At 50.8% G+C, this 21,400-nt stretch overlaps 1 protein-coding gene across 1 annotated transcript; it reads left to right on the forward strand.

Moving 5' to 3' along the window:
- Positions 1-25: 25 nt before the first annotated feature.
- JPH4 (junctophilin 4) lies at positions 26-21,088 on the forward strand. Its single transcript, XM_081886827.1, has 6 exons — positions 26-404; positions 1,389-3,135; positions 3,895-4,684; positions 10,638-10,756; positions 13,519-14,144; positions 20,008-21,088. The coding sequence occupies exons 2-6, from the start codon at positions 2,757-2,759 to the stop codon at positions 20,086-20,088; spliced, it is 1,995 nt and encodes a 664-aa protein (XP_081742953.1). The 5' UTR covers positions 26-404; positions 1,389-2,756; the 3' UTR covers positions 20,089-21,088.
- The last annotated feature ends 312 nt before the right edge of the window (positions 21,089-21,400 follow it).

Raw genomic sequence — 21,400 nt, forward strand, 5'->3', positions numbered from 1 at the left:
CTATATTTCATACTATTCCCACCTGATCTCTCCATTTGGAGTCTACCTCTCTTTTTTTGCCTCTGGCTGGGCTTTTTATTTCTCTCCCCCCCCCCAAACTCCTTCCACCAGCCTTTATGCTGACACATTTCAGCACTGCTGCTCCTACCGCCGCTTCTTTCTCTCTCTTTTATCCCTGCGGCTCATGTTTCCAGTGGCTATTTTTCTACACAAACCGTCTTCTCTGCCTTCCTGCTACGCTGGGCTGCATTACCTCTCCGACACGGCCAGGCGGTATTCCCAGCTGAGATTCCTTCCCTGTCTATGCGCCCGCTCAAGGCTTGGGTGTGTCTGTTATCTTATCTCGCTTTTCTAGAAGCGTGTGCCTCTTTATTTTCCTCCGCTGGCTCCGGAATAAACTCATGGTAAGTGTGGGAAGTGGCCCTGCAATATTCTCCCGCTCTCTCGTCTATATATCTAGATAAATCTAGTCTGTGCATCTGCAAGCTGTTGTTCCCAATTTCTTTTTCTGCATGCCGTAGTCGTGAAATAAATTTGAGACCTGTTCTTTCCGATCCTGGGCGCTCGATGCTGTATTCCCAAATGTGCCGTTTCTCCTAGAGATTTCTTTCCGTTTGGCAGGGCTGTTTTCTTTGACATTTCGTAGCCAAGGCTTGGTTTGTGCATGTTGTGCATAGATGGGAATCTGCTCCCCTCCCCCTTAATCTTTTTGTGGGTCTCTTTTGTATGCTGTTTGTGTCCATCAGAAGAGTAGACAGTGTGTGTTCCTGTGTCTCCATATCTGCAGGCTACTAAATTATTATGCACATGTCTATGAGCAGCCAGCTAATAAGGAATGCTGGGGTGTGTGTACAACTACCCCCCCCTTCTACCCCCCTGTGCTAAAACAATGTTTTGCGTGTCCACATTTCTCTATATGTGAGCTGTGTGCATGCGCACATAAATGCTGACTTAGCGTGCAGTAGTGGTCCCTTCTGCCTCTTGCCTGCTTAGGGGTTTTGAGTGCCCTGCTTTTTTCCCTGAGATCTATTTGATCACCTGTGTGTACCTTCTGTGTCTGCGATTTTCCGCTTTTCTGCTAGAGTGATGTCAACTTGGCTTCTGCCGCGAATACCTTCTGCTCCTAACGGAATGGGCTTTCTGGTTCTTGTTTACAAAAATGACCCTACGGTATGTGGCCGGGATGTGCATGCACATAGCAGTGCAAAGGAACGTACGTGTGTGTGTGTGTGATGCTTATGAGATTGATCCCAATACAGAGCACCAAAGTTAATTCAGTGTACAAACCTTTACGTGCTAAAAGGCATCTCTCTAAGGCTGCCTGCCTGCCTCTCCCTCCCTGACAACTTCAGTTATGTTTGCCTAAAACCATGTGTCTCTTGGTGCAGGTTGTTCCCTACCCGCTGTACCATGTGGTCTCCTTCGGCAGCCCCGCTGCCTCTCCTCCGCCCTGGGAAGAGGCTCCCTGGTTCCTGTGAGCGCCTCGATTTTCTCTAAACAGCTCCTGATGCGCCCAGCTAAGCAGGGAGGCCTGCAGCATTGTCGCCTGTTGCAGCCGATGCCTGTCGCCCGAGAACCCCAGCTTCTCCATTCACACGTGGCCTGATAACCACCGCCAAGAACCAGCCGAGCCCTCCAGAAGGCTTGCTGACCGACGCCAGTACCACTGCCTCTTCTCGTCCACCAGGTCCTGGGGAATACAATGTCAAAGCCGCCTGTCAGCTCCCAGACTGTCTATTCTCTATTATAAGATTCCAGGGAGTTCCATCGACCCAGATAACTCCGCAATTCCTAACCACCGTATATGCCTGTAAACCGAAGGCCTCGCAGCCCTCCCATGCCTGTAATGGCAAGAGGGCCCTTTTAAGCTCTCTTGTCCAAAACGTGACACCAGCTGGGGAAGGCCGGGAAACAGTCGATTTGAGTGCTTATCTCCTGTTGCCGAAGACCTCTAGGAAAACTGTCTCCAATGACAAGGGACCTCTAGGAACTCTGGAATGTTTGGTGCTAGCCAAAGAAATCCACTTGGTTTCAGAGCCCTCCTTCTATGACTGCAGTCCAATAGCAACTTGAAGACCCCATAGCTCTGTACAGTCAACACCAGCTCGGGTTTTTCGCTCCCAAAGCACGACGGACCACTAGCCAAAGAACGCTGGGTTTTGGTAGGTGTGACTTTTTGTGTGCCTACAGGCTGGTGTGCTTGTAGTCAGAAAGCCTTGGAGCGACTGTAGTGTTCTTGCATCTCTACCGGCAGAAACAGCAAGACCTCCACGCTTCCGTAATTAAAGACGACCCCTGGGTTCGCCTGCAGGTAAACCAAAGGCTTTGGGGACTCCTGTAGCACGAGGAGTGCTAACTTTTAATATAGGTGTTGCTCTACTGCATGCCTTCATAACCACGAAACCTTGGCCTTTTCCTGCAGCCAGCTGCTCTCCTCTGTCCCGGCAAACGGAGAAGCCTCGTGAATCTCTGGTCAGGAAGCCTCCGCCTGCCGGTGGCTCCTTTACATGTCTGCAACCAAAAAAAGCCAGGCCTTGCCTACGCTCTGGCTGTAGCCCTGAAGGCGTAGCTCAGAAGGCCCTCGAGAAGCAGGAGGGGCTTCCCCAATGCCTGGCTGCGAGGAAGGAGGCGTGAAGGGCTGAGGTCTCTCCACGTGGGGCAGCGCCATGTAGAGGCGCCCCGGAGGGGGAGCGGAGATGCACGCAGGGACTCGTGGGTAACTGGAGCCCGACAGGCCGGGGAGCTACGTTACATGAATGTCCAACGGAGGCAGGTTCGAGTTTGACGATGGCGGCTGCTATGTGGGAGACTGGGAGGAGGGCCGGGCGCACGGCTACGGCGTATGCACAGGCCCCGGGGCCCAGGGGGAGTACAGCGGGCGCTGGAGCCGTGGCTTTGAAGCCCTGGGCGTCTACACCTGGCCCAGCGGGAACACCTACCAAGGCCACTGGAGCCAAGGGAAGCGGAGCGGGCTGGGCGTGGAGCGCAAGAGCAAGTGGAGCTACAAAGGGGAGTGGAGTCATGGGCTGAAGGGGCGCTCCGGCGTTTGGGAGAGCCACTCGGGAGTCATCTATGAAGGAATGTGGCGCGAGGGCCTACAGGATGGCTACGGCATGGAGACGTACGCTGACGGAGGTGAGAGGGCCGATAAAAAGCCCCCAGGCAGGGTGGGGTCCTTTCCACGCCGTCCCCCATCATTTGTCCTAGCGTCAAGTTGGCAGTAGGCCCATTCACCACTTCACCCACCCGAACACAGTTTTTCTCTATTTCTCCTCTTCCTTCATTGCTTGACCAACTCTTCCCTTCTCCGATTCCCTAAATCGCTGTCACTCTTGCCACACGGACACCAATAGTTCTTCATCACCCAGCTGTTCTCTCTGTTTGTCCCTCTGTCCATCCAACACAGAGGTGTAGGGGATAGACTGTGAACCCAGGAGTCACGGGTTGAAATCCCTGCTTGGCCATGCAGTTTCATGAGTAGCCTGGAAGATGCCACTCCTCGCTTCAACCAAACCCACCATTTCACCCCTGAGGATGAAATACACTAAACGGATGGGCTCCCCCAAAACTGAAATCAACTCACTCACACTTCTCCATCTTGTTTCTTTGTTTTTCTCAGTCCTTTCTAGGTGGACGTTCCCCATAAGGCCCACCATTATTTTGTATCCTTGTTCCTTATCCCTTGTTCCACCTGCCACAAGAATAGTGTGGACTTCTGACCCATGTTCCGTTCTCCTCAGAGACACTGGGCGGTCCTCTTGTAACTGGCAGGTTTGGGGGAACATTCTCTTTTCCACTGGGTCAACTTTCTCTTCCTTTCCCTCACCCCTTGCTTCATGTGTGTCCTTCATCCCCCAACCTGTTCACCTGGCTAACCTCTCTCTCTTTCCACAGGGACCTACCAGGGCCAGTGGCAGTCTGGCAAGCGGCACGGCTACGGCGTTCGCCAGAGCGTCCCTTACCGCCAAGCCGCCCTGGTGCGCTCGCCGCGCCGCACCTCTCTGGAGTCGCTCCACAGCGAGACCGACCCCAATGCCCCTGCTCCACCCCTGCCGCCCCCTCCTCTGCCCCCTCCGCCGCTCCCCGGGGACAGCCCGGCCTCGGGGTCCAGGGGCGGCTTTGTCTTGGCCTTCCCTGGCGATCCGGACTTCCCCAAAGGCGCCAAGAAGAAATCGGGGGGCTTCTTCCGGCGTTCCCTGCTCCTGAGTGGGCTGCGGGTGCGCAGGGCCGAGTCGAAGGCCTCCTTGGGGAGCAAGCGAGGGTCCCTCAAGAGCGAGGCCGGGGTCAGCTCGGCCGGGAGCGAGGCCACCACGCTCAGCTACGCTGAGACGGAGCCCCCGGAGCTGCCGTCGACGCTGACCATCGAAGGCTCTTCCACCGAGGTCTACGCCGGAGAGTGGCGCGTGGACCGCCGCAGCGGCTACGGGGTCAGCCGCCGCTCCAACGGGCTGCGGTACGAGGGCGAGTGGCTGGGCAACCGCAGGCACGGCTACGGCCGCACGACCTACCCCGACGGCTCCAAGGAAGAGGGCAAGTACAAGCTCAACCGCCTGGTGAGCGGGAAGGTGAAGAACCTCATCCCGCTTCGCCGCAGCAAGGTCAAGGAGAAGGTGGACCGGGCTGTGGAAGTGGCCAGGAGGGCGGTCAGCATGGCCCGACAGAAGCAGGAAGTGGCCATCGCCAGGTGAGGGCAGAAAAGTTGCTTGTGGGTGCGCAGGTGGCGGGAGGCGGCTCCTGTGCAGTTTTTGGGGGATGTGGCGCTGAGGTAACCGAGGTCACGCCAGCGAACTCTTTCAAACCGTGTTGGTCTTGAGAGAGAAGGCAGCTCATAGTTGAACTGTGGAACTCGCTGCTGCAGGAAGCAGCGATAGCTGACAGCCAAGATGGCTCTAAAAGAGGATGAGGCAAAATCAGGTGGCTCCTAGTCGCAATAGTGATTATCTGCCTCCACAGTGAAGAAATAAGGTAAATTTTGAAAGAAAAGTTAATGTTATAATAATATGCAAAAGAATATTAACAATTGCAGTGGATTTTTGGAAGCTCCGCATACTAGTTGTTGTCAGCTGCAGGTGTAGAGAGTGTTCTTGAGTACGAATTCTGCCTGTGGATTTTCCACAGGTGTCAGTCACTGTGAGAACAGGGTGCTGGGCTAGATTGGCCATTGACCTGATTCAGCAGAGCTCTTCTTATGTTTGTATGTTTTTTACAGTGGGAGATGGATCACTTGAGGGGTTTTTTGTGGGGTGGGGGGAGGATTATAAAAAAAGTTGGGAAAGATAAGAGGGTGGAAGTGAGTTTTCCACAAAGTTAGAAAAGGGCTTATTTGAGCCCATTATGGAGATGCATGCAAATTTTAATAATGCTTTGTTGGCTAGCGCTGAAACTGAAGTTGTGGCAACCGTAACTTTGGAGAAAGGTGATTTGGTCTGTAGGGCAATATTGGGGAAACAGGGTGCTTGCTTACGACCGCGCTGGATCATTGACGTTTTTGAGATAGGTCTGAGGGACCCACACTAAATTTAGTATTTGCTTGGGATTAGGGGGCAGATTAAATCTCCACCTTCGAAAGAAAACAAATTTATTTTGGATTCTAAAATTCACCACCTGGGGACGGCTGTTTTCCTCCCCCCGGAAAGTGTGTCTATCTAATGATTCCTGGGCTCTTCTTCAGAAGTGTGGGCCTATGCCTTTTTCTGTCCTGTAGATCTGGACTTAAATAGCCTGAGTCCTTCTGCCTGCCTGCCTAACTTTGCACCCTTGCCTCCAGTTTGGGAGTGCAGGATTATAATCCTGTCGCCCAGCTGAAGTTGGGAGTGCTGCAAGCTGGCTGTGCTCGACTCGTGGTGTTCAAGATAACCATCTTTCCCCCTCCCTCACCACAGAGGCAGCCATTTTAAAAGCAGGACTGGCAGAGCTTCCCTTAACCGGATCCCTGTCCCAGAAGTGGACAGATACCTTTATAAACTGCTCCACGCATGCCTCCCGGGCAGAAAATAAGCTATAAAAGTAATTAACCATAGGTGGGAAAAGACCGTAAAGCCTATGTGTGTAGTAGTTTGCTTTTCTTAAGCTGGCACTTGGAAGGTGAAAGGAATATCAACTCTTGAGGGGCTGTCCCTATGGACTGAGCGTCAGGACCATCTCTGGCCTTTATGGCAAAGACATTTTGATGGCTCTTGATGCTGCCGTCGCTCACTTTTATTTCCTCCTCTTTTTTTATTTCCCCACACCCTTTCACAATATATATTTTCTCCTTATTTGACTCCATGTGCCTTTTAGATGTTCTTAGCCTTCCCTGCTCATCTGACATGCTTTCCACATGGTTCGTTCCTCCACTTTAACATCTATTCTTCCTTTTGCTCCCTCCTTTAACTTGCAAATTAATTGATCTCCTGCTTTTCACATGCACACAGAGCTTCAGAAAAGTGTGTGTGGTGTGTATGGGTGGGGAGAGAAACATAGCTGTCAACGTTTTCCTTTTTTTAAGGGAAATTCCCTTATTCCGAATAGAAAGAAAAGGGAAAATTTGACAGCTATGGAGAGAAAGAAGGGCCATATAGCTCAGTGGCAGAGCATCTCTCTTGCAAACAGATGGTCCCCACTTTCAAAACCCTGGTAAGGTTGGGAGAAGACTCCTGGTCTGAAAACCCTGGGGGTCCATTGCTGCCAGTCATTGTGGACAATTCTGAGCTAGACGGACCAGTGATCTGACTTGGTGTGAGGCAGATTCCTGAGAGAGAGAGAGAGAGAGAGAGAGAGAGAGAGAAGGGAGGGAAAAGTGTGTGCCCTGTCAGGGCGGAGAACAGGGAGGTAGAGGCTGCCTGGTGTAGGCTGCCTGGTCTCCTAGGCAACTGGGCAATGGCAAGGTGATTGGCTAGTGGCTGCTATGGCAACAGCAAGCAGCAGCATCTGCTGGGCATGGACCAAGGCTGGGCTGGGATGGAGAGGGGTGGGAGGGAGGGTGGGAATGAGTTGGGCAGGTGTGATCTGCACTTGCCCGTGGTGGTAGGGGGAGACCATAGGGTACGCTCCCAGAGGGGAAAGGGTGGGGGAAGTTGGCTTGGAGGCGTAAAAGCCGTAGGACGAGATACAGGGTATGTGGAGGAGGGTGAGGGTGGGGGTGTTGGGTTGTTACGTTGTGGAGAAGCAGACTGTAAGTGTGGGTGGCTTGCAGGTTGCTGCGTGGGTGATCAGAAACAAGGTGTTGTGAGGGTGGGCACGCCGACTGGTGCGTTCTGCCAGGAGCAGAGCAGGCTGAGGGTGGGAGAGGCACTGGCTGTCGAACGAAGCAGTCTTGGCAAAATTCACTCATATATTTTTTTTGGTTAGCTTTGTGAAAACGGTTTTTGAAACGTACTGGGGACGTGCAGCTATTAAAACACCATGCTTAAATGCTGACTCTAAACACGCTCACGAGGAGCCAAGTCTCGCTGACGCCGACAGAATTTACCTCTGAGGCACTGCCGCTTAGATGTGTTGAACGTGGTGTGTGTGTGTTTCTTTTGGGGTACAGCAAGGGATTGAGGGGTACCTGCCCCCTCCTAGATGTTTCTCATCCTTATCAACTTCTGGAAATTTGAAATGGTGGTACGATGCCCATTGCTCAGAGACAGACACCGTGGGGGCAAAAAGGAGGGGGGGCTTCCTTTATAGGACTTATTATAAAAAAAAAGAAGCAAAGCAATGCTTTAGCTTCAGGATTTCCTGTGAAAGAGGAGCTGTGTCACAAAAGAAACTGGGACTCGGTTTTCTAGGAGTTGAGGCCGTTTCACGCTTGACACATTTTGCTAGGATCCGATTCCCAGAGGAGTTTGTTTTGCTGCTTTCCATCCAAGATCTCCCATAGCGGCACACAAGAAAAATTAAAAATCTATAGGAAAACCAGCAGATTTGAAAAGAGAGCGACGATGTCAACGATAAAGTTAGGCAGCTGGCAGACAGAACAAAGACCAGGGGAGAGGAACAAAATAGAAACCACAGTATTGTGTCAAAAAGAAAAATAAATCCCAGGGCAGTAGATCCTGAAATAAAGTGCCAGTGCTGGTGTGTACCCTTTCCCCAAACAGGAATGGCAGAACGTTCATCGTGTTTGAAGGAGCCCAAAGATAAGTTCTCTGTTTCCTGGGAAATATTTTGAGAAGCAGCAGGTTTCCTAACAGTTATGCATTCTCTAAAAGTCAATAAAATAGCTTGAGGTATTCAAAAGAGTTTCAGAATTAGTTTGCCGGGTGCTACCGTGACCTGGTTTACACATGACACTAAACCATGGTTTGTTTAAGCCACAATTCATTTAAGTAACCAGGAATTAACCACAAGTTGTCCCACAGGTGATCAAACAAACAATGACTTACCAGTGTTTCTCCCCCCAAATTCCCCCCAACCCCTCTTGTCTCAGGCAATTATAGCTCAATGAGCTTCTGGGATGGTGAAACAACCCATAGTTATGGTACGATTTACACATGATACCAAGGCCCAGTTAAAATAAACCAAAGTTCACAAGTCAACAACAATCTATGGCTTCACACTGGTTTGTTGGCAGTAACCAAAGCATGGTTCAGGCAATAAACCATTCTTTGGTTAACCATAGTTTAACAAACCACAGCTTAGTATTTTGTGCAAACTAGGTCAGTGGTTTCTAATAGCTATTAGACACATGCAGTTATTATTAATTCACTTTATATCCCCCTTTCCCATGGACTCCTATGTCCAAAGCTGCTTATAATATCAATGCAAACAAGCAAAACGAACAAGGCAGACACCATGGAAGGCAACAGAACTAAAACTGTAGGTTGAAATTGACACGTTCTTTATCAGCAACATGTTATTGAACCTTAATAGCTTGTCTAAACAAATAATATTTCAGAGCATGCCTAAACACGCAGCATGGTGGCTCCTGCCAGAGACTGCGTCCCAGAATTTTGGTGCTAAAAGGCCATCCTCACACCTCCCTATTAAACCTCTGATGATGACTGTGGCAGATAGATAGTATATTTAACAAATAAAATACTATTTACAAATTCTGCAATACCTTTTAAAAGAAAACCCCAAGGCAGGCAGCATAAATGACAATGCCTTTGCCAGCCAGGTTTCAGGTAGGAGAAATTGCTTCTCAGACTGTTTTACTGCTACCGTAAAGGCATTTCCACATACATGAATTCATGAGTTGGTAGGTTGGGGATTGAGTCCGCTTCCTCGGTTTCCTGTCCCCACATATTCATCTCAAGGTCTTCTAAAGTGGCAGTGCCCTCCAGTTTTTTTGGGACTACAATTCCCATTGACCTCTGGCCCTGCAAGAGGACAGGAAGAAGTCAGAGTTAGATTAAATGGAGGCCTTCTTGAAAACCTTTGCCATTTATTTGTCCATTTTTATTTATTTATTATCACAGTGCCACACCCCCTTTTTCTGAACCCCAAAGCAAGTAAGTAAAACAAAAGTTTGCTGTGCATTGGAGAAACTATAGCAGGCCAGGTCTGTACGGCTGGTCGTGTTTGGCCAGTGGAAAACAGGTTGTAGTATTTAGCAATTTGGGAAAGAGAGTGAGATTGGTCGTTACCACTGCACTGGGCGCTGAGCCTAGGGGGCAATGCAGGTTGCCACAACTATGACGTAGTGAGTTGTGCAGAGCAGAAGGCGAGACCGGGGGGCGGGGTGTGTGTGCCAAATTTTGGGATTGCACAGGGTGCCACTGAAATTTGAAAGGCCCAAGTCTGCCATTGCTGGACGTAACATTTGACTGGTTGGAGTGCAGTGATCCTGTGACCCTCCAGACATTTTTGCTGGACTACAATTCCCATCAGCCCCAGTTAGCGTGGGTAACGGCTGGAGATGATGGGAGTTGGGAGTTCCACAAAGCATCTCGAGCATGGGTAGGCAGACTAAGGCCCAGGGGCCAGATCCGGCCCAATCGCGTTCTAAATCCGGCTCACGGTCGGTACGGGAATCAATGTGTTTTTACATGAGTAGACTGTGTCCTTTTATTTAAAATGCATCTCTGGGTTATTTGTGGGACATAGGAATTCATTCATTTTCCCCCTCCAAAATATAGTCCAGCCCCCCACAAGGTCTGAGGGATAGTGGAGCGGCCCCCTGCTGAAAAAGTTTGCTGACCCCTGATCTAGAGGGCCTCAAGTTCTTCAGCCTTGCATTAGATTGTATGAGGCAGAACTCCTCAGGCAGCTGATTCGGGTGTCATTTTTAAAAAGTTATAGATTCAGATAGGTAGCCGTGTTGGTCTGACGCAGTCAAAATATATAAAAAGAATATAGTATTGTAGCACCTTAGAGACCAACTAAGTTTGTTCTTGGTACAATATAAGCTTTCATGTGCATGCACACTTTTTTTTTCTATATACTGTATATTTCAATATTTTAAAAAGTTGTGTTTTGTTTCCTGACCGCCAGGAAGGGGGAAGCGTTTGGTTTTCTGTCACAGGTGACAAAGTAACTTGGTTGGCCTTGTGTACAATACACCTTGAATTTTAGTTATTTACTGTTTTGGAAGGGGGGGAGATCAGCAGTTGCTGCTCTGCTTGAGGCAGCCAATATATGTTTTGGGCAGGCCTTGAGGGTGTCGTGAGAAAAATGCTCACATCTCCACCTCAACCATGCAGTTCTCTGAAGCCCTCTTTTCCTCGCAGAGCCGCTGACGCTCGTCTGAAAGCTGCCGCCGCTCTGGGTGCAGCCGAGAAGGCCCTGGAAGCCGCCCGCCTGGCCAAAATTTTGGCTCAAGAACTGCAGCCCATCTTAGCCGAGCCAGGTGAGAGATATTTGGGATGGTTTGGGGGGGAGAGTGGGGGTTTACCCTGGAAATAAATGCCTCTCTGGCCAATTTTCCAGGAGGAACGCTTTGGGGGTTACACTATGTCTGTCTGACTGTCTTTCTTCCAGGTGGATATGAAATTTGACTGGGTTTGCATGTAAAAGGCAAAACGTACCTAACACGGCCTCTCTCTTGAAATCCACACATGTCTGAATTTTGCAATGCAGTTTTCCGGCCAAGAAATGTGGGCAGATAATCCATGGAGATGCATGAGATCAAATCAGATCAGATTAGATTATTGGGGGGAAATTGCTTTACATGTTTGTGTACAAAATTTCAATCTGCGTTGAAGCGCTGAGGAATTTTCACGAGGAATGGATTTGCCGGCTGCTGTGGGAAAATGGAGAACTGGACATGAGATGACTTCGTGGAGGACAAAGGCTATCAAGGGCTATGCTCTAGCTTTGCGGTCATAGGTGTTCCGTCTCTGAATATCCGCTGCTGAGAATCGCAAGAGGGGGAGAATGTGGCTGCGACCACGTCAGGCTTGCAGGCTTCCTGCAAGCATCTGGTCGGATGCTGTGAGAACAGGATGCTGGTTTAAACAGGCCATTGGCCACATCCAGCGTGCTCTTCTTCAGTTCTTAATGTTGGGAAAATGAAAAACAAAAATTGGCAGATTCATCCATCCTTATTTCTATTTGTTTCCTTGGGAACATTTTTTTTCTGTAAGAAGTGCTTTTTATTTTCCATTTCAAGAGGAATTGGGGTGTACGTGTGGGACCCCTGCATTACATAGGATATTTCTTATCTTCAGGAGTCCATGGACTGATCTTGGTTGACGCAGCAGAGAGGTTGGGATTTTGGTGCAATGTTAGGATTTTGTGTGTGGTTTCTACCATAAATCTGCTTTTTGCCCTAAACTCCTGCCTCTCTGTCTCCTGAGAGACGCACAGCCCGCTCAGTAATCCTGGTTTCTATCCCTAATGCTACTGTAAGCTCTTTGAAGGCAGAGATCTTTCTATTTTGCTTGAGGGACTCAGCAAAGTTCCAAGTGTGTTGATGGTGTGCTATTTCTTTCTCTCTGTGTGTGTCTCTGATGTGTCCTGCCTCAAGCTCCTTGGAATGGCAGGAGCCAGAGTCAGGTGAAGGCCGGCAATTTAAAAAAAACCCACCAGTGTCTTTATTCAAAGAAACCAAAACAGCACAGGCCTAGCGATCCCATCAACTCTTCCCTGTAGGTCTTGCCCCAGGGAGACAAGGACTGAAAGGCCCCCTGCGTTCCCACAGCTCCCAAAGTCCACTCCTCTCTGGGGTGGTTTTCCCAAGCAATCGGAGACTGTGTCTGAGTGCAACCAGTCTTTCCTCTGCTCTTTTCACTTCTCTGTGTGTTCTGGGAGACCAGGGAGAGGAAAGCTGTTTGCAGCAGGAGGGGGAGATTCCCTGGTTTCTTCAGCAGCCTGGCTCATCTCTGTCTCCTGCCCCTCTCCTCTCCTGCCTCTGAGTCTGGACTGCTGTCTGCCCCAGCCTCTCCCCACTCACGAAGTCCTGTTACCTCTTCAGCTTCTGTGTGCCCCACCACCAACCTCCTGCTTCCAAGCCTTCTTTCCTTGGGGGTTCCCCAGCTTGTGCCCCCCCATCTCCTCTGCATCCAGCCAGTCAATGACATGGAGGAAATAAATGTGACAGATAAAATTTCTAACCACAGTCACTTACCCCATTGGAAGTCGAGATGCCTGGATCTTAGTTCAGGGGAAGGGGAGCTCTGCAGCTCAGGAGTGCATGCAAAAGGCGGTAGGTTTAATCCTTGAATAGGGTTGGGAAAAACTTCATTAAAGTCTGGAGAGTTGCAGATGAACCCAATTGCCTGGCTCAGGAAAAGGCCACTTCTTGTGTTGCCAGCTCTGCCCTTCTTCTCCTTTTTAAATCTTTTTTATTGGTTTTTATAATTGCAAAATAATAACAAAATTCTTTATACAGTCAATCCATGAGAACTTCTGAATCTCGTGACTCCCCCCTCCCTTACATGGGTCCTAATAATTTTTTTACCAGTACATATCAACATATTCTCCATACTTCTCATAACTATAAGTTATACAGAAACCTCGTTGCTTTACAAGTGATTATTAAAGTCACTTGTAAATTATTAATTTCCCCCATTCTTTTTAAAAGTCCTTATCTTCTTGATTCCTGAGTTTCCCGGTTAATTTTGCCATCTCGGCATAGTCCAGCTTGCCATTTTACCTTAGTCGGAATTGTTACTACTTTCCATCTTTGGGCTAATGAAAGTCGTGCAGCTGTTGTCGCATACATAAAAAGTCTTTTCTGTTCTTTTGGGATCTTGGTACCTATAATTCCTAATTAGAAGGCTGCTGGTTTTATTAAAACAAGAAGTTATTTTAAGCATTTTCTTCAATTTGTTATATATCATTTCCCAAAATGATTTTGTTATCTTACACTACCACCACATATGATAAAAGGTACCCTCTTTCTCTTTACACTTCCAGCAGCTATTTGAACTTGTTGTATACGTTTAAGCTAACTTAGTAGGAGTCAAATACCACCGGCCAGCTCTGCCCTTCTTGGTCTCTTCCACCTGGAGACAGAATCCTGAGTGTGAGCCCTTCCACCACCTGCCCCAGCTCCTGGCCACCCTGGTTATTGTACCCCACAATGCCCCACTTCCTGTGCCTTTGAACCAAGGGCTCTGACCCCCTGGCTCCTTCTGCTCTAACCACTAGGCTCCTCTCCTTCCCCAGAGCCCCGCGGCCGGCTAGATTCGGAAGGCACCGACACGGACTTCCAGGAGTACGACAGCCCCCGGGTCTACGAGAACGGCATCACCCCCTCCGACGTCACCCCGGACCCGAGCTTGCCCCCCAGCTACCCTCCGACGCCGCTGCAGCCCTGGCGGGGGGACCCTCGGCGGACTTGGCCCCCCCTGGAGAACGGAGGCCCCCGCCAGCACCTCCCCCCGGAGGCCTCCGACCCCGAGGACGAGTGGGGCTGCCGGGGGAGCTTCCCTTCCCGGACACCGGGGTTCGTCCCCGAGGGGCTGTGGGAGGGGGAGCAGGAGCAGCTCAGCAGCTACGAGGCGGAGGAGGAAGATTACGAAGGGGCGCCTCCACAGCGCCCCCAGCTGGGCAGCCCTGCCAGCGGCAGTTCCGGCAGTCTCCGGGAGGAAGAAGAGGAGGAGGAGGAAGAAGAGGAGGAGGAAGGCGCAGCGGCTTCCAGGCCTTATCCTGCGGAGACCCAGGTGGAGCCAACGCCGGCAGGAGGTCCGGCGGCCCCAGAGCTGGAGAGCGAGGAACTGCCTGGGGGCATGGGGTGCTTCGTGGCAGAGAGAGAGGAGCCCCCTGGAGCTGTGCGGAGAAGGGAGAGGCAGGTAAGAGCACAGGTCGTATGGCTTTCCTGCTGCCGTGGCCCCACTAGGCTGCATAGGGTGTGAAACAAGACGGAGGTGCCTTGGATTGTGGCCCCCTCTCTCCTCGGGGGCCACGGGACGCCCAGCTCCCCAGTCGCAGAAGAGGCGGCTGCTTATGAGCAGAGCGTTTCCTCTGCTGACAGAAATGTCCCAATTTTGCTTCTTCCGGTTAAAACTTGGGTGGGGAGACTTTTTCGCTCCCAGGGCCACACGGCCAGGGAGGGGAATCTTCCAGGGGCCACATGCCAGTGCTGGGCGGGGACTGGGGTAAAAGTGGGCAGGGCAACAGCTGTGTTTTTACACATAGGTAAAGGTAAAGGGACCCCTGACCATTAGGCCCAGTCGTGACCGACTCTGGGGTTGCAGCGCTCATCTCGCTTTATTGGCCAAGGGAGCCGGCGTACAGCTTCCGGGTCATGTGGCCAGCAGGACTAAGCCGCTTCTGGCGAACCAGAGCAGTGCACGGAAACACCGTTTACCTTCCCGCTGGAGCGGTACCTATTGATCTACTTGCACTTTGATGTGCTTTTGAACTGCTAGGTTGGCAGGAGCAGGGACCGAGCAACGGGAGCTCACCCCGTCGCGGGGATTCTAACTGCCGACCTTCTGATTGGCAAGTCCTAGGCTCTGTGGTTTAACCCACAGCGCCACCCGCATCCTGTTTTTACACATACAAACCTCTGTATGCATCCAGAGGCACTATCAGAGCTCAAGAGCTCATTCTAGACAGGCAAAAACCCTCAGGGAGGGCGATGGGCCCGATTAAGTGTTGTGGCAAAGGGGGCGGGGAAACCATTGGTGGGCGGGGCCAGGGACAAAAGTAGGGCGGGGCTATGAATGCCAAGAGGCATTGCCACTGAGAGAAAACTCAAAAGATGGTGTGAAATAGGGCCAGTGAGGGGGGGTGGCTTGGGAGATTCCTAAGGGCCAGAAAGAGGGGCCCAGGGGCCACATTTCTTCTCCAGGCCTCAGGTTCCCTGCTCACCCACCTCTGTTTTAAAGGAGGAGGAGGAGGTGGGAAATAGCCTTTTTCTGCCCTGGAGATTTGCTGCCAGAGACAGCAAAATTGTGTTGGATGGTGTAAGGCAGCTTCCACAGCAGGGAAAGGACCCATATTTGTGTTTATAGGAGAAGCCGACGGAGGGGAGCTGGGACTTTTGCCCTCGGGAGAGTGGGGCCTAGTGAACCCCTGGAGAGGCATGTTTGGATATTGCAGAACAGGTTGCTTCTGTGCTGTCATAACTGCAAACACACAGGCATTGCTGCGATTTCCATTTTGCATGTGTTTTGGCCGATGATTAGTAGGCAGGCCATGAGTACGTGAAGCTGTCCCTCGAACGCTGAGGAAAAACTGAGCCAGTGGAACGTCTACATCTCACGCAGATCTTAAAAGGCACAAAACCCCTGTTAAAAGGTGTCAGGATGATGTTTTTGTGGCACAAAACAGGCTGTGTGTTAACCGTCCATTTCAGCCCTTCATCAGTGGTATTTTTCTCCCCAGTGATGTGGAAAATGCTGATATATATATATATATATATATGGGTCACTATTTCTCAGATTTGAATAGAGTAATGGCCTTGGAAGATTTTCTGAATCCCTAGAGCGAGGGTGAAGAAGCTGAGGCCTGTGGCCCTCCAAGCTTTCCAACCTGGCCCTTGAGAGTCTCCCAAGCTGCCCCTCTCACCAGGCCTACTTAGCACCCTCTTTTAAGTATTTCAGTCTGTGGCAATACCTCTTGGCTGGAGGCCATGGGCTGGGTGATGCCTGGTTCTCAACAACACGATATATCACCAGCTAAATATGGCGATATACCGATATATCACAACATCTGAAATAAGGATGGAGCTCTGTAGAGGCATTGGCTGGTTTCAGAGTTTTTCCTGCATTGTGATTTTTGCATAGCACACACATCATGATTCACAATATATTGGTCAGGTCAAAAATTATGAAACTGATATCACAATATGGACTGGTTTTGGATGATATGTTGATATATTGCTCAGCCCTAGGTGGACGTATGGAAACTAGGGACCTGTGCAAGGCTCGCCTTTGCATTCATAGCCCCGCCCACTTTTGCCTCTGGGCCCCGCCCACCGCTGGCTTCTCCTTCCTTGGCCCTACAGAGCCAGCTAATTAATCCTGTATTTGCACTTGGTGCCTGTCTATTCACTGCTTCTAACGAAGTTGTGAAATTTGGGGATAGGTGGGGTGAATGTCCTGCTTCACATCACATTTCTCCTCCACCCCTGTTTCGCTCAGCCCCATCTTCTGCTGCCCCCTCTGGTCTGGGGCACTAGGAACCCAGAGGACGACTCGGCACTCAGCTCCCATAACCCAGTTTGCACCCGCAGCCACCTGGGATTCTCAGGTGTCATGCAGCTTAAAATCCCTGGGCTGAGTAGCAGCGAAACCAAAAACTGGGGCAGTAGAGCTTTGCTGTGCTGTCTCTCAGTATCTCTTTAAGGTAGGGTCTCCCCAGAGGGGCTACAGAAGCCCTGCAGAGGCTTGGAGATTTGCCCTGGTGTTTTGAACACAAGAGTATGGTGGGAATCGCAGCGTCGAGCTGTAATCTGCGGAAAGAAAAAAGCGCTTTTCTCTGCATACACAGATGCTCCCACCCCCCAAATATTCCCCTTTTATAAAGCAGGGGAGCGAAACACCCCCAAACCTCTTTTCCCAGCACCCTACCCCACATTCAGACTCTGTAACTGTGCCCCTCTTGCATGGAGCTAGGAATAAGACCTTGCCCCATTCTGACCCAATGGGTCCGACCTACTTCCTCCGAGGAAGCAACAGTGTAATTGTTAGGTCTTTAAGGTGCCACAAGACACCATTTTTTGCTGCAGAAGACTGGGAGCAATTAGATCCTAGCTAGTTCCCTTCCTGTAGGTCCTCATCAGAACCTTTTGCCCTCCATCCTCTCAGTCTATTTCCTGAAACTGTAATATTCCGTTGCTTCCTAAGCCCCACTGCCCTCGAGAACAGAGTGTCTGGCTTCCACTGTTGTCCCCTTCCGTCGTTTTCTCTTCCTGCCTCCCTCCATTTTCTCTATTTCCTGAGCTCCACGTTTCGTTCTGAGTTCCTTTCCCCCCCTTTCCCCTGGACCTAGAAGTGATGATAGTGGCAGGAAGAAATGGGAGGGGCCGGAGCGGTGGGGGGAGCCTAAGTGCCAGGCCTCCAATGGGGATTGGCCGGCATTCTTCCTCCCGTCTCATAGCAACCAGCATCCCGCACTCAGCAGCATTCCTCTCTGGTCCCTCCTTCCCTACTGCAGCAACGCTTGGCCCTGCCCATCGCTGGAGAGCCGCAGTGGGGGACACTGGGAGTTCGCTGGCAAGCAGGACTGCGGGTCATAAATAATCCAGAGGTCCTGGTCGGGAACAGCAAAGAGGGCAGAGCTACGTCCAGCCCCCCCCCCCAGGGGCCGCTCTCCCTTTCCCAAAGCGCTCAGGAAGAGTAAACGATAATAAGGTATCCTGGCGAAGGATCCGTTTGGACATTTCCCCACCCTTTGTGGTTGTCAAGAGCCATGTGGACACCACACACCCATCCGGTGTGTTGTGCCTCCCCCCCCCCCATTTAACACAGCCCCACGTGGCTGGCTGGAATGCTGACTCCAGAGTAATTCCCCCCACCGTTCATTTAAGAGGGGAATTGCGCAAGAAAGGACAGCACCCTGCCGGGAGGAGGAGAAATAGCTAGCTCCTCCTCTTCCCAGCAAGGAGGCTGGGGGTGCCTGATCAGCACCCACCCATTGCCTTCCCGAATAAACCCCCCCCCCTCACTGCAGCAAGAAGGGGAACGCGAGAGGAGGGCTGACTACACAGTCCATCCTAAAACCAGAGCACTTGAGCTGAAGAAGAGTTTTGGCTGAGGCTCATCACGACTCAATATTCCGATTCAAACTCCTCAGCAGGGCCCTTCCTCGGCCTGTCGGCCCCCGGAATCTGGTGCTCAGATATATCACTCCTGGACAGGGAGGTTCCATTTTGCCATTGCTTAGAGAGTGCTCTTACGAGGCGTGGCTTCAGGAGAACTGAAAAGGGGCAGGAAGCAATGCCAGAGCTTCCACTTGCCAGCTGTGATACTGAGCCTTCCCCAGGGAGACATGGTGGGTGATGCCTGCATCCTTTTCACCCGTAATAATAATAATAATAATAATTTATTATTTATATCCCACCCATCTGGCTGAGTTTCCTCAGCCACTCTGGGTGGCTCCCAATCGAGTGTTAAAAACAATACAGCATTAAATATTAAAAACTTCCCTAAACAGGCTGCATTCAGATGTCTTTTAAAGATAGGATAGCTGCTTATTTCCTTCACATTTGAAGGGAGGGCGTTCCACAGGGCAGGCGCCACTACTGAGAAGGCCCCCTGTCTGGTTCCCTGTAACCTCACTTCTCGCAATGAGGGAACCGCCAGAAGGCCCTTGGAGCTGGACCTCAGTGTCTGGGCTGAACAATGGGGGTGGAGACGCTCCTTCAGGTATATAGGACTGAGGCCCATTAGGGCTTTAAAGGTCAGCACCAACACCTTGAATTGTGCTCGGAAACGTACTGGGAGCCAGTGCAGATCTCTCAGGACCGGTGTTAAATGGTCCCATCGGCCACTCCCAGTCACCAGTCTAGCTGCCGCATTCTGGATTAATTGCAGTTTCCGGGTCACATTCAAAGGTAGCCCCACGTAGAGCGCAGGGCAGTAGTCCAAGTGGGAGATAACTAGAGCATGCACCACTCTGGCGAGACAGTCCACAGGCAGGTAGGGTCTCATCCTGCGTACCAGATGGAGCTGGTATACAGCTGCCCTGGACACAGAATTGACCTGCGCCTCCATGGACATCTGTGAGTCCAAAATGACTCCCAGGCTGCGCACCGGGTCCTTCAGGGGCACAGCTACCCCATTCAGGACCACGGAGGGATGGGGGAACCTGATCTCCAGGTGGCCTCATCGCTCTCATCAGCCCCCGTCAACATGGCCAGGGGAGCAATGGCTGGAGGGAGGCTGGTTCCCCATTCCTGTTCTGCAGCAACCCAGCTCAGAGCTGTACCCGCCCCGCCCCCAATTTGAAAACTATGCTTTGCACCTTCCCTACCCAAGAATCCTGGGAATTTTTGCCACAGTGCTATGAATTTATTTGGCTAGCAAGCCCTGACCCTTTCTTAGCGATCCTCGGTTGGGTTTATTTATATAACGTTTCCCCCCACTGCTCTTTGTTGCAAACCACACCAGGAGGATATCGAGAAGAAACAGGCCTTCAGGTTTTGGGGTCCCCAAATCATTTAGTCATTTGCATGTCAATGTAAGTGCCTTGAATAGGGCTCAGAAACGAATAGCTTGTCCCAATGATTAATCTGAAGGCTTCATGTTCAGTCTGGAGACCTTTTGGCACTCCTAAATGTTTGTATTGGTGATACCAGTGATACTTGTACAGTGGTACCTCAGGTTAAGTACTTAATTCGTTCTGGAGGTCGGTTCTTAACCTGAAACTGTTCTTAACCTGAAGCACCACTTTAGCTAATGGGGCCTCCTGTTGCTGCCGCACCGCCGGAGCACGATTTCTGTTCTCATCCTGAAGCAAAGTTCTTAACCCGAGGTACTATTTCTGGGCTGGCGGAGTCGGTAACCTGAAGCGTCTGTAACCCGAGGTACCACTGTACTCAGAAATATGCAAGTAAATGTTTTTTTAAAAGAGGGGAGAGAGAATCGAGCGCGAATGTTCTGCGGAATGTTTGAATCTGTGCGAAATTTCGTTTTAAGTTTTCAGCGGATGTGGGCCAGTCTTTCTGCCTGACTCCTCCCCTTTCCCCCCCTCTCTCTCTTCCAGGGAGCCCACCCATTGGTCGTTGCTGCTGTCCTGTTGATTGACGTGAGTCTGGCCTACCTGTTCTCCCTCCTCCTCACTTGAGATGGGTGGGGGCAGAGGGGGTGCCTTTGACCCCGTTCCCCCCCCCAACGCCCCACGACAACGGTTTGGTAACAGACTCCGATCTCCTCCATCCTCTGCCTTTCTTCCTGGAACCCCCCTTTCTCTTTTTTCACTCGTCTTTACACCCCCCAACCCTTTGCTGCCTCCTTCCTCCTCCTTGACCTTTCTAGATTGTTTACATACGAAGGGCTCTCTTTCTACTGGAGATTTCACTGTTTTTTCTTGCTCTTTTTTCCTGGTCTTTTCACCCCAGCTCCATAATCCATCTTTCTTAACCCACACTTTGAAACTTGGGCTGGGTGGGGGGGTCTTTTCACAATTATCTTAATGGGGGGAGTCGAGACCAAGGGGGCGAGTTTTGAGCCCTGTGGGGTTTTAAAACATTTTTGGGGACCACGGACTGTAGGGGACCCCAGTCTTGCCTGCCTGCCATGAAATTGCGTCCCCGTTGTCTCCTAAGGAGTCGATTCAGAACTCTCCCCCCCACTGTCTAAGGAAGATTTGGGGGGGGGGGTTGATACTTAACAAAGCCCTGCCCCCAACCATTCCAGTACACATGAACATTAACCCCCCCTCAAGAGATGCTCCACACAAGTATAAAGAAGGGGGGCGATATGTTTGCTTAAAGAAAAGGGTATCCAATTCATATTTGTTCCCTTCTCACATTTTTTTCCCTACCAGCAGATGGCGCCGAGAGAAAATGGACACCCATCCTGAGAATGGGGGGCTCCTTTTAAAAAGAGTTTGCAAAAGCCTTGCTCCCCCTTTTTTCCACATTCATATTCTCACTTTCTATCTCTCTCTCTCTCTCTTTTTCTGTCTGCCACATCCTTTCCCTGAGGGAACCGGAACCTTCTTTTCAAACAAAAACAGACAAAAGAAGAAACAAAACAAAAAAAGGAGAACTTTTTATTTACGCTTTTATAAACCTTTTTCTTGCAGCATTTGAATAATTAAAAATAAAAACACTATAAATTAACGAGAGGGTGAAAGGGAGATTCCTGTTAGCTTCGGAGAAGGGGGTACCGTTTGATTCCCATATACAGGAAGACCCAATATGGAAAAGGGGGCATTTGCTAGGCCATACTAGGAATTGCCCTTTTTTCCCCTTGCAGCAGAATTGTGATAGGCAAAAGGTAGGATGTCCTGCTGTGTATATGACAGGTGGAGCGTAGCACCTTCGGGTGCCCCTCTGCCACCCCTGCACGGGGCAAGGGTGGCACGAGGCCAGTGATGGGACAAAAGGGGCGAAAGGAGGGTGTCCCGCCCCGAAGGAGGTTTGGAGAATGAA

This window comes from Podarcis melisellensis, assembly GCF_964234715.1.
Source record: "Podarcis melisellensis genome assembly, chromosome: 13".
NCBI lineage: Eukaryota > Metazoa > Chordata > Lepidosauria > Squamata > Lacertidae > Podarcis > Podarcis melisellensis.

Excerpts from the sequence above, each read along its gene's own strand:
- JPH4 (XM_081886827.1), top strand. The coding sequence starts at position 2,757 with ATGTCCAACGGAGGCAGGTTCGAGTTTGACGATGGCGGCTGCTATGTG. Across the intron at positions 4,685-10,637 it reads CAGGAAGTGGCCATCGCCAG|AGCCGCTGACGCTCGTCTGA; the intron begins GTGAGGGCAGAA and ends TTTTCCTCGCAG. Across the intron at positions 10,757-13,518 it reads GCCCATCTTAGCCGAGCCAG|AGCCCCGCGGCCGGCTAGAT; the intron begins GTGAGAGATATT and ends CTCCTTCCCCAG.